General features: G+C 33.1%; 1 protein-coding gene across 1 annotated transcript in view; it reads right to left on the reverse strand.

Annotated features, from left to right (window-relative positions):
* Positions 1-15,000, reverse strand: part of Syn (synapsin) — a 176,590-nt gene that overhangs the window by 30,978 nt on the left and 130,612 nt on the right. The window contains exon 6 of the mRNA XM_068386337.1: positions 12,354-12,458. Within this exon, the coding sequence (XP_068242438.1) occupies positions 12,354-12,458 (105 nt within the window). The remainder of the gene's footprint in view (positions 1-12,353; positions 12,459-15,000) is intronic.

Genomic DNA, 15,000 nt, shown 5'->3' on the forward strand with positions numbered 1-15,000 from the left:
TGTGTGCGCGTGTGTGTGCGTGTGTGAAAAAGTTACTCAATGCATACTCCTATGATACTATGAAACTCTTCTTAATGTATGTACGAAATTATAAATTGGAAAAGATAGACCTCGGTAAATACGAGTGTACATCTTACCTTGCTTTTAAAGAGATTTGATATTACCAGCACGAATATGATCAACTCAAAACATTTGCTATTACATAAGAGAGAGAGAGAGAGAGAGAGAGAGAGAGAGAGAGAGAGAGAGAGAGAGAGAGAGAGAGAGAGAGAGAGAGAGATTCTTCAAATAAAACGCTGATGTGAGCCATGTTCGGAACTCATTCCAACTCCAATTTTGTTTTATGACTTCACCGATTCCTGGAAACGATATATCACATATCTTCGATGTCCTTTGTGACATTGATATATTTATGATCCTAAGTCCTATATCGGAGTCTTTGTTTAGCCAGGGGTCGGATCTTAATTGGATCGGCTTCTCAAATACGTCTTTGCTTCTTCCCCTCTGGGGACGAACTTGGGTAATCTTCGTTCGTCTGCAAAACTGTCGAATTATTAGGCATTATTATGTCCATTTCAGGCTAGTCACAGGTTAATAAGTCATATTATACACTGTTAAAAAACTATTAATTTCAATCTGAAATTCTCCGTAAAAAAATATACTGTTCTCAGCCGTCTTTCAGTAAAATACAGGCGACCATAATTTTTTACCCTACTTTGTTATTATCTTTTACGGGTTGGTGACCGTTATATCACTCCTTTGCGTTAATATATCGCTTTTTAAAACGGTAAATGCCTTGCAACCTTTATTCCAGCATTTTTACTTCGTCTGCAAAACTGTCGAATTATAAGGCATTATTATGTCCATTTGAGCCTAGTCACAGGTTAGTAAGTCATATTATACACTGTTAAAAAAACCCGTAATTTTAATCTGAAATTCTCCGTAAAAAAATATACTGTTCTCAGCCGTCTTTCAGTAAAATACAGGCGACCGTAATTTTACCCTACTTTATTATTATCTATTACGGGTTGGTGACCGTTACATCACTCCTTTACGTCAATATATCCGTTTCTAAAACGGTAAATGCCTTGCAACATTTATTCCAGGATTTTTGCAGACGAATCTTCGTTCGTCTGCAAAACTGTCGAATTATTAGACATTATTATGCCCATTTGAGCCTCGTCACAGGTTAATAAGTCATATTGTACACTGTTAAAAAAACGTAATTTTAATCTGAAATTCTCCCTAAAAAAATATATATACTGTTCTCAGCCGTCTTTCAGTAAAATACAGGCGACCATAATTTTTTACCCTACTTTGTTATTATCTTTTACGGGTTGGTGACCGTTATATCACTCCTTTGCGTTAATATATCGCTTTTTAAAACGGTAAATGCCTTGCAACATTTATTCCAGGATTTTTGCAGACGAATCTTCGTTCGTCTGGGAAACTGTCGAATTATAAGGCATTATGATGTCCATTTGAGCCTAGTCACAGGTTAATATGTCCTATTATACACTGTTGAAAAGCCGTAATTTTAATCGGAAATTCTCCGTTGAAATATACTGTTCTCAGCCGTATATCAGTAAAATACAGGCGACCATGATTTTTTACCCTACTTTGTTTTTATCTTTTATGGGTTGGTGACCGTAATATCACTCCTTTACGTCAATTTATCCGTTTTTAAAACGGTAAATGCCCTGTAATATTTATTCTAGGATTTTTTTTTTTTCGTTTTTACGGCACATTTTTAAATGTAAATAGCGCTTTTCTTGATTTGACATGTGAACTTTAATAATTTAAAAGGCAATTTGATAATTATTTAAATTACTGAGTAGCTAACTTCCACGACTGATTGATTTACTTGTCATGAAGTATGTCGATAATATGAAATTTGAGTTGCCATCTGTGATACAATCTAATGAATCTAAAACTCAAACTTGTCAACAAAGAGCCTGACAAAAGGGTGACAAGCCAATTAAAAGGTAACTGAGGAAACACCAAACAGTATCAAAGGACAAACTCAGATTGTAGCTAGTGACGGTAGTTAACAATATTTGACAAGGGGAGAATTCAAGAAGTCTAAAGCCTTATTCATGGCACAAAATGATAAGCACATGCACACGATTTGCAAAATCGATTGGCTGAATGCTGATTGCACCAATACTCGTATGTTGCAGATAGAGGCAGAAAATAGAGATTTTCAACAATCATCATTATCATCTTCTACCCCTACCCCTATTGACGCAAAGGGCCTCGGATAGATTTCGCGAGTCATCTCTATCTTCAGCTTTTCTTTTTGTCCTTTCCTCTTTCCTTTGACTGACTAAATCCATGGACATAGAGGATTCATTGGCTAGATTCATCAAAGGATGGCCAGTTTCTTGTGATGCACACTGCCTATATAACTAAGGCAAGTGACCCCTGCCGGTCTTGGGGGGAAAGAAACTTCAACAATATCAGAAGTAAATCCACAACATTGACTCAAAATGTATGGAAGAGAAGGCATGGCACATACACTTAGACATTTCACTAGAAGATTTGCGAAGAATACAGTCGACATGTAAGGACAAATAGCACATCTCTCTACCGGAAAAAAAAATATATACTCTTTTCCAGCACTTTTTTTTTTTTGCAACTCTGTGACTATGATAATAAAGACTGGCCAAACGATAAAACTCGAATAATCGAAATTAAATGATCAATGGGGAGCTCCTACAAGCATAATTTGTATTTTAAACTTTAAATGTAATTCAGCAGGTCCAATACAGACAGAGCTACTCATGAGGTATTATATTAAAAAAAAAAAAAAAAAAAAAAAAAAAAAAAAAACTATTATTTGTTCCTACATTATTACTATTACTACTACTAATAATAAGAGAACCACAATAGAACTTCCAATATGCTATAGGCTCATACTTTATAATCTTCCTAAATATTTAAAAATATGAAGATAAAATCTCACGAATGCCAAATATCCTGATGCTTTAAGATAAAATGCAATCTTGCTTGTGGTGTATTGCGATCAATGTAATATAATCATAATAACAAATCTATTGAGAGAACTGATGATGTAGCACAAAGATAAGAGCTCTGAGCTTTATTAGGAAAAATCAATTGATTGTTCATATTCTCTCTCTCTCTCTCTCTCTCTCTCTCTCTCTCTCTCTCTCTCTCTCTCTCTCTCTCAATGGTTATTGGAATAACGAATTACCAGTTTCACGGAGTGATTTAATCTCTCTCTCTCTCTCTCTCTCTCTCTCTCTCTCTCTCTCTCTCTCTCTCTCTCTCTCTCTCTTCCATGGTTACTGGAACAACGAATTGCCTGGATTACACGGAGTGATTTAATTTAATTCTCACTCTTAAAATTTTAAGATTGAGAAAATATCATGAATGAGTAAAGCACAATGAAGTATAGAATTCTAAATATTTTGTAGGAACAAGACATCTGCGAATAATATACTGTATGTTCTTAATTTCTAATGAAGTCAACGGACGAGCTTTTTATATATATTCATATTTTTCACGTTTATCATTTGCGTATAATAGTTATTGGGAAGAAGTAGTGCACAAACTAGAAGTGCTAAACAAAGGAAAGAACATTTTTTTCGGTCTCTCTCTCTCTCTCTCTCTCTCTCTCTCTCTCTCTCTCTCTCTCTCTCTCTCTCTCATTAAGAATGCAAGTTTAAAAAAAAAACATTATATGAGTAATAAAAGAAAAAAGTCTACACTAAGTGGAAGTTGTAAATAATAAAGTGAGAAAATCTCTCTCTCTCTCTCTCTCTCTCTCTCTCTCTCTCTCTCTCTCTCTCTCTCTCATCAAGAATGTAAGTTTCAAAAAAACATTATAAGAGCAACCAAAGAATAGATTCTACATCAAGTAGAAGTTATAAAGTGAGAAAATCTATCAAACTCTCTCTCTCTCTCTCTCTCTCTCTCTCTCTCTCTCTCTCTCTCTCTCTCTCTCTCTCTCTCTCTCATTAAGAATGTAAGTTTAAAAAAAACATTATGGGAGTAATCAAAGAAGAGAGTCTACGCCAGGTAGAAGTTATAAAAAATAAAGTGAGAAAATCTCTCTCTCTCTCTCTCTCTCTCTCTCTCTCTCTCTCTCTCTCTCTCTCTCTCTCTCGTAAACTAATTCAAATGGAAATGATGTGTTGAAAGAATGGTATCCTGGGAAGGAGAAGGATCGCATAAAAAATGCTTTTCAAAAGATGCTGTTTTAGGAAGTGGTATCGGAGTGGAATGGAGTGGGAGTGGCCAAGGGAGTGGAAAGGAATGGAGCAAAACTAGTAGTATGGGGGGGGTTGTGTGTGTGTTGGCAGGGGGTTTGGGAGGGGGAGGGGGAGGGGGGTATAGAACAGCTACAAAAATGAAGATTGTCACCTAGACAATTTGGTTATGCAAATATATACCCCAAAACAGGGGTTCGTTTATCGGTATTCCTCTCTTACTTGAAAGGAAGAAGAAGAAGAATAAGAAGAAGAGAGAGAGAGAGAGAGAGAGAGAGAGAGAGAGAGAGAGAGAGAGAGAGAGAGAGAGAGAGAGAGACTTACTTGAAAGGAAGAGAGAGAGAGAGAGACTTACTTGAAAGGAAGAGAGAGAGAGAGAGAGAGAGAGAGAGAGAGAGAGAGAGAGAGAGACTCTCTTACTTGAAAGGAAGAAGAAGAAGAAGAGAGAGAGAGAGACTCTTACTTGAAAGGAAGAAGAAGAAGAAGAAGAAGAAGAAGAGAGAGAGAGAGAGACTCTTACTTGAAAGGAAGAAGAAGAGAGAGAGAGTCTCTTATTTGAAAGGAAGGAGAGAGAGAGAGAGAGAGAGAGAGAGAGAGAGTTTCTTCAATCATTGTTCAGAATACTAATGTAGCTCGTAGTGGTTTTCCGATATCCTCTCCTTGAGGTTTTTTTATTTCTTTTTCTCTTTCTTCAAAAGAAATATTGCGACCGTAATCAATGATGATGAATGAAACACATTTAGCAATACATTCAATAATACATTTTAGAGACGAACCACTACTATATAGCATCGAATGCTTGTCAAATGAACAGAGATTATTGAAAATAATTGGAAAAATTTCTTCTCAAAATCGAACTAAAGGCTCAGCAATATTAATTTGGCATCTATTCATGAATTTAAAAAAACAAAATTAATCTGACATCTTTCCATGAATAAAAAAATAATGTAGAAAGCAAGCGATCAAAAATAATGTAAAACAAAAAAACATTGAAAATAATGTATAAAGCAAACGAAATTAATTTGCCATCTACCCACGAATCAAGGAAAAAAAAATAATTTGATATCTAACAATGAATTAAAAAAAAAATAATTTGAAATCTATCCATGAATTAAGAAAAATTAATTTGAAATCTGTATCCATGAATTAAAAAAATATTTTAACACCTATCCATGAATAAAAAAAATTATTTGACATCTATGATTAAAAAAAATTATTTGACATCTATCCATGAGTTAAAAAAAAATAATTTGACATCTATTCATGAATAAAAAAAATAATTTGACATCTATTCATGAAAAAAAAAATAATGTAGAACAAGCAAACGAAAAAACGCGACAATATGTTACTTCAGTCCACCTTCATTGAGAGATAAAAAAAGAAAAGAATAACAAAAACAATACATTCTCTTTTAACTCCATTGCATCGATTTACCATAAATGACAGCCGGAGAGCTACGTAAACAAAGTCGGTACTTTTGTTTATTAATGTTTGTCGACAAAGGACTTTGATGTGGGCTTGCTCCGGAATAATCGTTTATCGCTTCAAAATCATTTGTATACCGGCGAGGCTCATGCCAGATTTGTTTTTGGATTACCCATTCATTTATTGCTCTCTCTCTCTCTCTCTCTCTCTCTCTCTCTCTCTCTCTCTCTCTCTCTCTCTTTCATACACACACGCATATATGAAATTAAACATACGTACAAACATATAAAGACATTGGTTCCTAATTGCTTTAGGACAAGGTTGTAAACCTCACACCTTATTTCCTCCCGGGTTGGAAAAAAAAAAAAAAAAAAAAAGGTTAGGTCGCTTATGAATGGCAATGGTAGAGTTACAATGCCCTGGCTAGACTGATCATATATACTTGTGATCAGCGCCAAAGCCTTCTCTCCACCCAAGCTAGGACAAGGGAGTGCCAGGCACTCGCTTCCGATGGCCCAACAGGTAGACCTATAGGCTCCCCCAAACACACTATTCCTAGCTCACAAAGATGCTGAGGTTGAAGACACTACAAGAAACTATCGAGCTTGAGCGGGACTCGAACCCTAGATCGGCAGATCATCAGGCAAGGACGTTTCCAATAGGCTACCACAACGGAATGTGAATCAATGATTTTGCTTAACTCGGGAATCGAACCTACCCCCTTTTGCTAATTTCATTTAAATAAATATCATCGTATCAATATACGTTGCAGTGAAAAAAAAATCGTTAAGATCTGTTATCAAAAGTCATATTATGTTTATTATGTCCTTTAACACATAAGAATTTAGATAATATATTGCCTTTTTATGCTGAAATGGGTTGGGGGGATAGGATTTCGGAGATAAGTGATAATCTTTATCAATATTAATATTTCTAGCTAGTATACCCCCCAAGGCTCTCTTACCATTTCAATATCATTGATAATGTAATTACCTTCCATTTTGTAATCTCATCTATAAGGACGTCATTCATAGGAGTCGCTTTAGGTTAATGATACCATTTCCTGAAATAATCTATTCTATAAGTTTTATTCCAGCTGTTACCAAGTTGTGGAATGATCATCCTATTCGGGTAGTTGAATCAGTAGAACCTCAAATGTTCAAAGTTGGAGCAAATGTTTCTATGTTGACCAGGCTGACATGAGTCTTTTTATTGTTTATATATGACATATCTGTTTTTGACGTTGTTAATAGTTTATATAAAACCTATCTGTTTTGACGCTGTTACTGTTTTTAGAATGATATATTGTTAATTTATTCTCATCATTTATTTATTTCCTTATTTCCTTTCCCCACTGGGCTATTTTTCCCAGTTGGAGCTCTTAGGCTTATAGCATCTTGCTTTTCCAACTAGGGTTGTAGCTTGGCTATTGATAATAATAATAATAATAATAATAATAATAATAATAATAATAATAATAATTTGATGGCGTCATCGTCACTGACGGAAATATTTCGTAATCTGTTTGATGGGTATAATCTGCTTAGGGTTGAAAGGTAATTGATGAATGAAGGATTACCTATATTTCAGCTTACTGAAAGCCGTTTCTATTAATGACAAAGTTGTGTAATGGTATTATTATTATTATTATTATTATTATTATTATTATTATTATTATTATTATTATTATTATTATTATTATTACTAGCCAAGCTACAACCCTAGTTGGAAAAGCAAGATGCTTTAAGCCCAAGGGCTACAATGAGGAAAAATAACCCAGTGCGGAAAAGGAAATAAGGAAATAAATAAATGATGAGAACAAATTAACAATAAATCATTCTAAAAACAGTAACAACCTCAAAACAGATATATTATTATCAATATTATTATTAATTGCTAAGCCACAACCCCAGTTGGAAAAGCAGGACGCTATAAGCCCAGGGGACCCCAACAGGGAAAACAGCCCAGCGAGGAGAGGAAACAAAGAAAAATAAAATATTTTAAGTAGAGTAACAACATTAAAATAAATATTTCCTATATAAACTATAAAACTTTAACAAAACAAGAGGAAAAGAAATTAGATAGAATAGTGGGGGTTCGTTTATCGGTATTCCTCTCTTACTTGAAAGGAAGAAGAAGAAGAAGAAGAAGGAGAGAGAGAGAGAGAGAGAGAGAGAGAGAGAGAGAGAGAGAGAGAGAGAGAGAGAGAGAGAGTTTCTTCAATCACTGTTCAGAATAGTAATGTAGCTCGTAGTGTTTTTTCGTTATCCTCTCCGTATACACATTTATACGGTCTTTTCATAAGAATATATAAAATATATACAAAAAAAAGGTGAAATTGTGTATCATGCATGAGTCTAATGCTTGGAAAGTGTCAGTATACAACAAAAAATTAATCAAAACTTGACATTTATAGCGAATAAAGATAGAAATTATATATTGCATGAACTTTTGTCATAAAGAGTGGTACATTTTGAATAATGTGGTGAAAGAAATTATTTGGTAAATTTTGTGATAACTTCCGCGGGTTGTGAACATACAAATTAGTAACAGTAAAATGTATTATTATTATTATTATTATTATTATTATTATTATTATTACTAGCCAAGCTACAACCCTAGTTGGAAAAGCAAGATGCTTTAAGCCCAAGGGCTACAATAAGGAAAAATAACCCAGTGAGGTAAAGGAAATAAGGAAATAAATAAATGATGAGAACAAATTAACAATAAATCATTCTAAAAACAGTAATATCCTCAAAACAGATATATTATCAATATTATTATTACTTGCTAAGCCACAACCCCAGTTGGAAAAGCAGGACGCTATAAGCCCAGGGGACCCCAACAGGGAAAACAGCCCAGCGAGGAGAGGAAACAAAGAAAAATAAAATATTTTAAGTAGAGTAAGAACATTAAAATAAATATTTCCTATATAAACTATAAAACTTTAACAAAACAAGAGGAAAAGAAATTAGATAGAATAGTGGGGGTTCGTTTATCGGTATTCCTCTCGTACTTGAAAGGAAGAAGAAGAGAAGAAGAAGAAGAAGAAGAAGAAGAAGAAGAGAGAGAGAGAGAGAGAGAGAGAGAGAGAGAGAGAGAGAGAGAGAGAGAGAGAGAGAGAGAGAGAGAGAGAGAGAGAGAGTTTCTTCAATCACTGTTCAGAACAGTAATGTAGCTCGTAGTGTTTTTTCGATATCCTTTCCGTATACACATTTACACGGCCTTTTCATAGGAATATATAAAATATTCATATACTGAAAAAAGTGAAATTGTGTATCATGCATGAGTCTAATGCTTGGAAAGTGTCAAGTGTACAATACAAAATTAATCAAAACTTGACATTTAAAGCGAATAAAGATAAAAATTATATATTGCGTGAACTTTTGTCATAAAGAGTGGTACATTTTTAATAATGTAGTGAAAGAAATTATTTGGTAAATTTTGTGATAACTTCCACGGGTTGTGAACATACAAATTAAATTAGTAATAGTAAAATGTATTATTATTATCATTATTATTATTATTATTATTATCATTATTATTATTATTACTTGCTAAGCTACAACCCTAGTTGGAAAAGCAGGATGCTATAAGCCCAGGGGCTCCAACAGGGAAAATAGCCCAGTGAGGAATGGAAAAAAGGAAAATTGAATATGTTAAGAAGAGTAACATCATTAAAATATCGTGACTTAATGCGACTATGCACATTAACGCTATATATTTCCTGTTGTATTTATTGTCTATTTAATTTCTAACCATATTTTAATTGTTTATAATCTTCAAGTACTGTATTTATAAAGCCTTCTGCCGTCAAGTGAGTATCATTTAGCTTTGGTTTTATTCTGTATTTCATATTGCTGTAATGTAAAAAGTCTTTCCGTTAATATGTAGGAAAAACAAATATTCCACTGATTCCAGTTTGGAGTTAGTTTTGTATTATGAAGTGAAAGAGACATAGTAAGGAAAATAATTATAAAAAAAAACCCCTGCTTTTATATGTAGTGTATTCAATTGATGTCTAACATCTTGAAAAAATGACCTCCACACCTTTTGTTCTTAACAACAACTTCAAAATGCACAGCTTTCCCTGTTTAAAGGTTACAAAGGCCGCTCGTGAATGGCAGAGGCAAGGGACAGTTACATTGCCCTATCAAGCAGGACAATGCCCTAGAGACTGACCATATTACATATGATCAGCGCCCAAGCCCCCTCTCCACCACAGCTAGGACCATGGAGGACCGAGCAATGGCTGCTGATGACTCAGCAGATAGACCTATAGGTTCTCCCAAACCACCCATCCTTAGCTAACAATGATGGTGAGGTTGCAGCAACCAAAGGAACTACCGAGTTTGAGCGGGACTCGAACCACAGCCTGGCAATCACCAGGGAAGGACGCTACCACCAGGTAGGAATTCATAACTAAAAGAAAATGATGTAGATTTAATTAGATTCAAAATATACAGTAATCCCTGTAATTGGAATAAAAGAAGTAAAGTGATCCATGTAATTTGAAAAACGTGAACGAGGAGCATTGAACCATCTCTGAATGAAATTAATTGATTGATTTTGAGTTTTCTGGCATCCTGACATCGCAGGTCATTGTCGCAGATATCGCTTGTTATAAATAAAGACTAAAAGAAAATTTAATTCAAACCCATAAAAGCGAAGATGTCCTTAAAAAAGTTAAATAGCCTTCGGAAGACCTACTTATTAGCATGACACTTCAATAACCGAGACTGGTTTCATTTTCAGAGTTGTTACTTTGGTGGAAGATGAAGAGAGTAAAGACAATTCTTGTCAAATGAAAATGAAGATGGTCGTCCCCTTGACATTGCAAATACTTTACTTTACTTCAAGGCCGTACTAGCCTCCTGGCTAGTACAGTGGTAACGTGTTCGCCTAGCATTCACATGGCAGCAGATCGATCCCAGTCCGGGACCGTGAGTTTAAGCTGTTTACTGGGAAGGCCACTGGTGTGGGTGAGCACAACCGTTGGGGGGAGGGGGGGGGGGGCGTTTTACCGGCTGACGTTCTGGTGAGCATCTATTTTGATGGGACTGGAACTGAAAACAGACACCTTTAACCTTTAACCTTAATCCGGTCCTGTACAACATGGGAACTCTACTCTCTACAGGACCTTCACAGTCGTTACATCATGTTCATTCGGGAGTATTTAACATTTCACATCGCGTGTTGCTCGCTCACTGTTAAATCGTCACTACCAAAGCACTAGCTGAATGAGAAAGTTTTCAATTTCCTCTTGAAAACCTTAATACTTCAATCATTCCGATGTCTCGTGGGAGCTTATGGCACAATGCCACTTCATTTCCTTTGAATGGAAACAGGGGAAGGAAGTTATGCACAATATTTCCTTCGAGTGCAAATAAAATAATGGAAATGTGTAGAACAGAAAATATAGAGAACTATTTCTGGAGGTAAATGGTGAAAATGAGAAAAATAAAGTTCGTTAATATTAGAGAGTTCCTATGGAGATATATAATGGTAAAACAGTTTCAGTAATTACAAGGGAGGGAAATAGAGAAATATGAGATGAAACAAAAATGTATATAGGTACACATGCATTGTAATAAAAAATATGGAAAGGAATTAAAGTATTTTGATTCCTGAACTGAAAGATACTCACGAGTGAGGAAAAATATTTTTCCAATTAGTGGAATGAGAAAAATGAAAAGAAATAAAAAAATTTAAACAACGTAAAAATATATAACAGAAAGAATAAAATGAAGAACTATAGCATTGGAATTCACGGAAGAAAAAAAATTGGAATAAAGAATGAAACAGTAATATGAAAATATAGGCAAACATTTTATTAAAGTAAATAAGGAAATAAATTAAATAAAGGTCAATTCTTAAAGACAATTGGATCCCTATAAGACCAGAATCATTAAAAAAAATAATAAAACAAACTAAATTATTATGAAGAAACTCACCATCTCCTTGTGGTTGGAAAAACGAATGAAACTAATATAAAAAATATAGGAAAACATTTTATGAAAGAAAACAAGGTCTTTAACTATATAAACTACAATTCCTAAAGACAATAGGACCCCTATAAGACCAGAATCATTACAGAAAATACTGAAATAAGCTAAAAATAGTAAGACTCACCATCTCCTTGTGGTTGGGGAAGGATAAGGATAAGGATACGGAAGTGGGGAATAAGGGATAAGGAAGAGTACCCCTGGATACAATCCAGTTTATAACCCGAAGGCAGGTACTCGGGATGGGAAGGAATAAGGAAAAAGGGAGAAAGAGAAGTACAGGAGGAGAATAAAAGAGAGGGACAGACCCTCATGCGATGTTAAGTTGATTTAGGAGCCACCTATAATCCTGCTCTATCAGTGGGAATGAAAATCTGATATAAAGAAATATAGGAAAATATTTTATGAAAGAAAACAAGAAAAGGACAATTCCTGAAGACAATAGGATCCCTATAAGACCAGAATTATTGAAAAAATACTGAAAGAAACAAAATTATTAAGAAACTCACCATCTCCTTGTGGTTGGAAAAACGAATGAAACAGTCATATAAAATATAGGAAAACAACATTTTATGAAAGAAAACAAGCACTTTAACTACATAAAAGTACAATTCTTAAAGACAATACGATCCCTATAAGGCCAGAATCATTACAGAAAATACTGAAAGAAGCAAAAAATAGTAAGCCTCACCATCTCCTTGTGGTTGGGGAAGTAATTCTGCTCTATCAGTGGGAAGTTCTCCTTGCCCAGTCGCTTCTGAATTTCGAGAAGGTGCGCAAAGACCCATGGCTTGTCCTGAAAGACCAGAAAATGTTAATTAGATTCGAGTAGCTAATTTTTCTGAGATACAGAAATACAGAATTAGCTGTCATCTGATGTAAGATTCCATCAGTTTCAAATTATGTAACCTTTTGAAATGAGGTTATATCAGTGTCAAATTATGTAATCTTTTGAAATGAGATTATATCCGTATTAAATTATGTAACCTTTTGAAATGAAATTATATCAGTATCAAATTATGTAACCTTTTGAAATAAGATTTTATCAGTATTAAATTATGTAAACTTTTGAAATGAGATTATATCGGTATCAAATTATGTAACCTTTTGAAATGAAATTATATCAGTATCAATTTATGTAACCTTCTGAAATAAGATTATATCAGTATCAAATTACGTAACCTTTTGAAATGAGATTATATCAGTATCAAATTATGTAACCTTTTGAAATGAGATTATATCAGTATCAAATTATGTAACCTTTTGAAATGAGATTATATCAGTATCAATTTATGTAACCTTTTGAAATGAGATTATATCAGTATCAATTTATGTAACCTTTTGAAATGAGATTATATCAGTATCAATTTATGTAACCTTTTGAAATGAAATTATATCAGTATCAATTTATGTAACCTTCTGAAATGATGTTATATCAGTATCAAAATAAGTAACCTTTTGAAATAAGATTATATCAGTATCAAATTATGTAACCTTTTGAAATAAGATTATATCGGTATCAAATTATGTAACTTTTTGAAATGAGATTATATCGGTATCAAATTATGTAACCTTCTGAAATGAGATTATATCAGTATCAAATTATGTAACCTTCTGAAATGAGATTATATCACTATCAAATTATGTAACCTTCTGAAATGAGATTACATCACTATCAAATTATGTAACCTTTTGAAATGAGATTATATCAGTATCAAATTATGTAACCTTTTGAAATGAGATTATATCAGTATCAAATTATGTAACCTTTTGAAATGAGATTATATCAGTATCAAATTATGTAACCTTCTGAAATAAGATTATATCAGTATCAAATTATGTAACCTTTTGAAATAAGATTATATCGGTATCAAATTATGTAACCTTTTGAAATAAGATTATATCATTATTAAATTATGTAACCTTTTGAAATGAGATTATATCAGTATCATATTATGTAACCTTTTGAAATGAGATTATATCAGTATCAAATTATGTAACCTGCTGAAATAAGATTATATCAGTATCAAATTATGTAACCTTCTGAAATAAGATTATATCAGTATCAAATTATGTAACCTTTTGAAATAAGATTATATCGGTATCAAATTATATAACCTTTTGAAATAAGATTATATCATTATTAAATTATGTAACCTTTTGAAATGAGATTATATCGGTATCAAATTATGTAACCTTTTGAAATAAGATTATATCATTATTAAATTATGTAACCTTTTGAAATGAGATTATATCAGTATCAAATTATGTAACCTTCTTTGGTAAGATTCGTTTTAGAAAAAGAGTAAAAAAAAAAGGAATTGTAATCGGAAACTCTCCGTAAAAATATGTTATCCAGCCGTATTTCAGTAAAATACAGGCGACCGTAATTTTTAACCTACTTTGCTAACATTTCTAACGGATTGGTGACCGTAATATCATTCCTTAACGTCAATATATCCGTTTTTAAAACGTTAAATGCCTGGCAACATTTATTCCAGAATTTTTATCGTTTTTTACGGCAAATTTTAAGTGTCGAATAAATATAATCTGGAATAATATTCAATCTGTTATAGATATTTAAATAACTTTCATAACTTCATAATGTGTCATAAGATGAACGGCCACGCGAATAAAGTCAGATGATTGAAGGAAATGATGAAAAACAAGAAGTAACACACAAAAGAGAGGTCAAAAGAAAAAAAGATAAGTTTATGCATAAAAACCTATGGGGAATGAAGGGAAGAAGTTAGATAAAAAAACAAAATAATGAGACATAGTAAAGGAAAAAAATATCAAGTAAATAATGTATTTTGAAATATTGAACAATGGATCATTTAAATTTGTTTGGGGGTTAAAAAAAAAGTCAAGCAAATGCAAAATAGTGATAAAAAAAAACTAAGAAAAAACAAATGAAAGGAAGAGAGAAGGGGAAGGGAAAATTAAATAAAAAGATAAAATGGAGAAGGAACTTTGCAATACTGCAAATATTCAACTTTGCAATATGTATGATGTTGCGTCAAATGGAGGCTTGCGAATGCAAAACACACACAGAGAAAAAGACATTATGCAAAATATACATGAAAGGATGTTAAAAAAAAAAAAAAAAAAAAAAAAAAGATATATAAGATGCAAGAAAGGAAACTGAAATTCTGCTTAACTGGTGACAGGAATATGTTAGACATAACATATTAATGAATAATAATAACTAAAACACGAGGTAAAATAAAAATATAAAAAAAGGAGGAATGTCATTCACGTCTATAATAAACACAAATGTTAGATATAAAACTCACTGAAGCAAGAAAAAACTCTAAATGCAATGGTAATAACTAAAT

Source organism: Palaemon carinicauda, chromosome 14 (genome assembly GCF_036898095.1).
Source record: "Palaemon carinicauda isolate YSFRI2023 chromosome 14, ASM3689809v2, whole genome shotgun sequence".
NCBI lineage: Eukaryota > Metazoa > Arthropoda > Malacostraca > Decapoda > Palaemonidae > Palaemon > Palaemon carinicauda.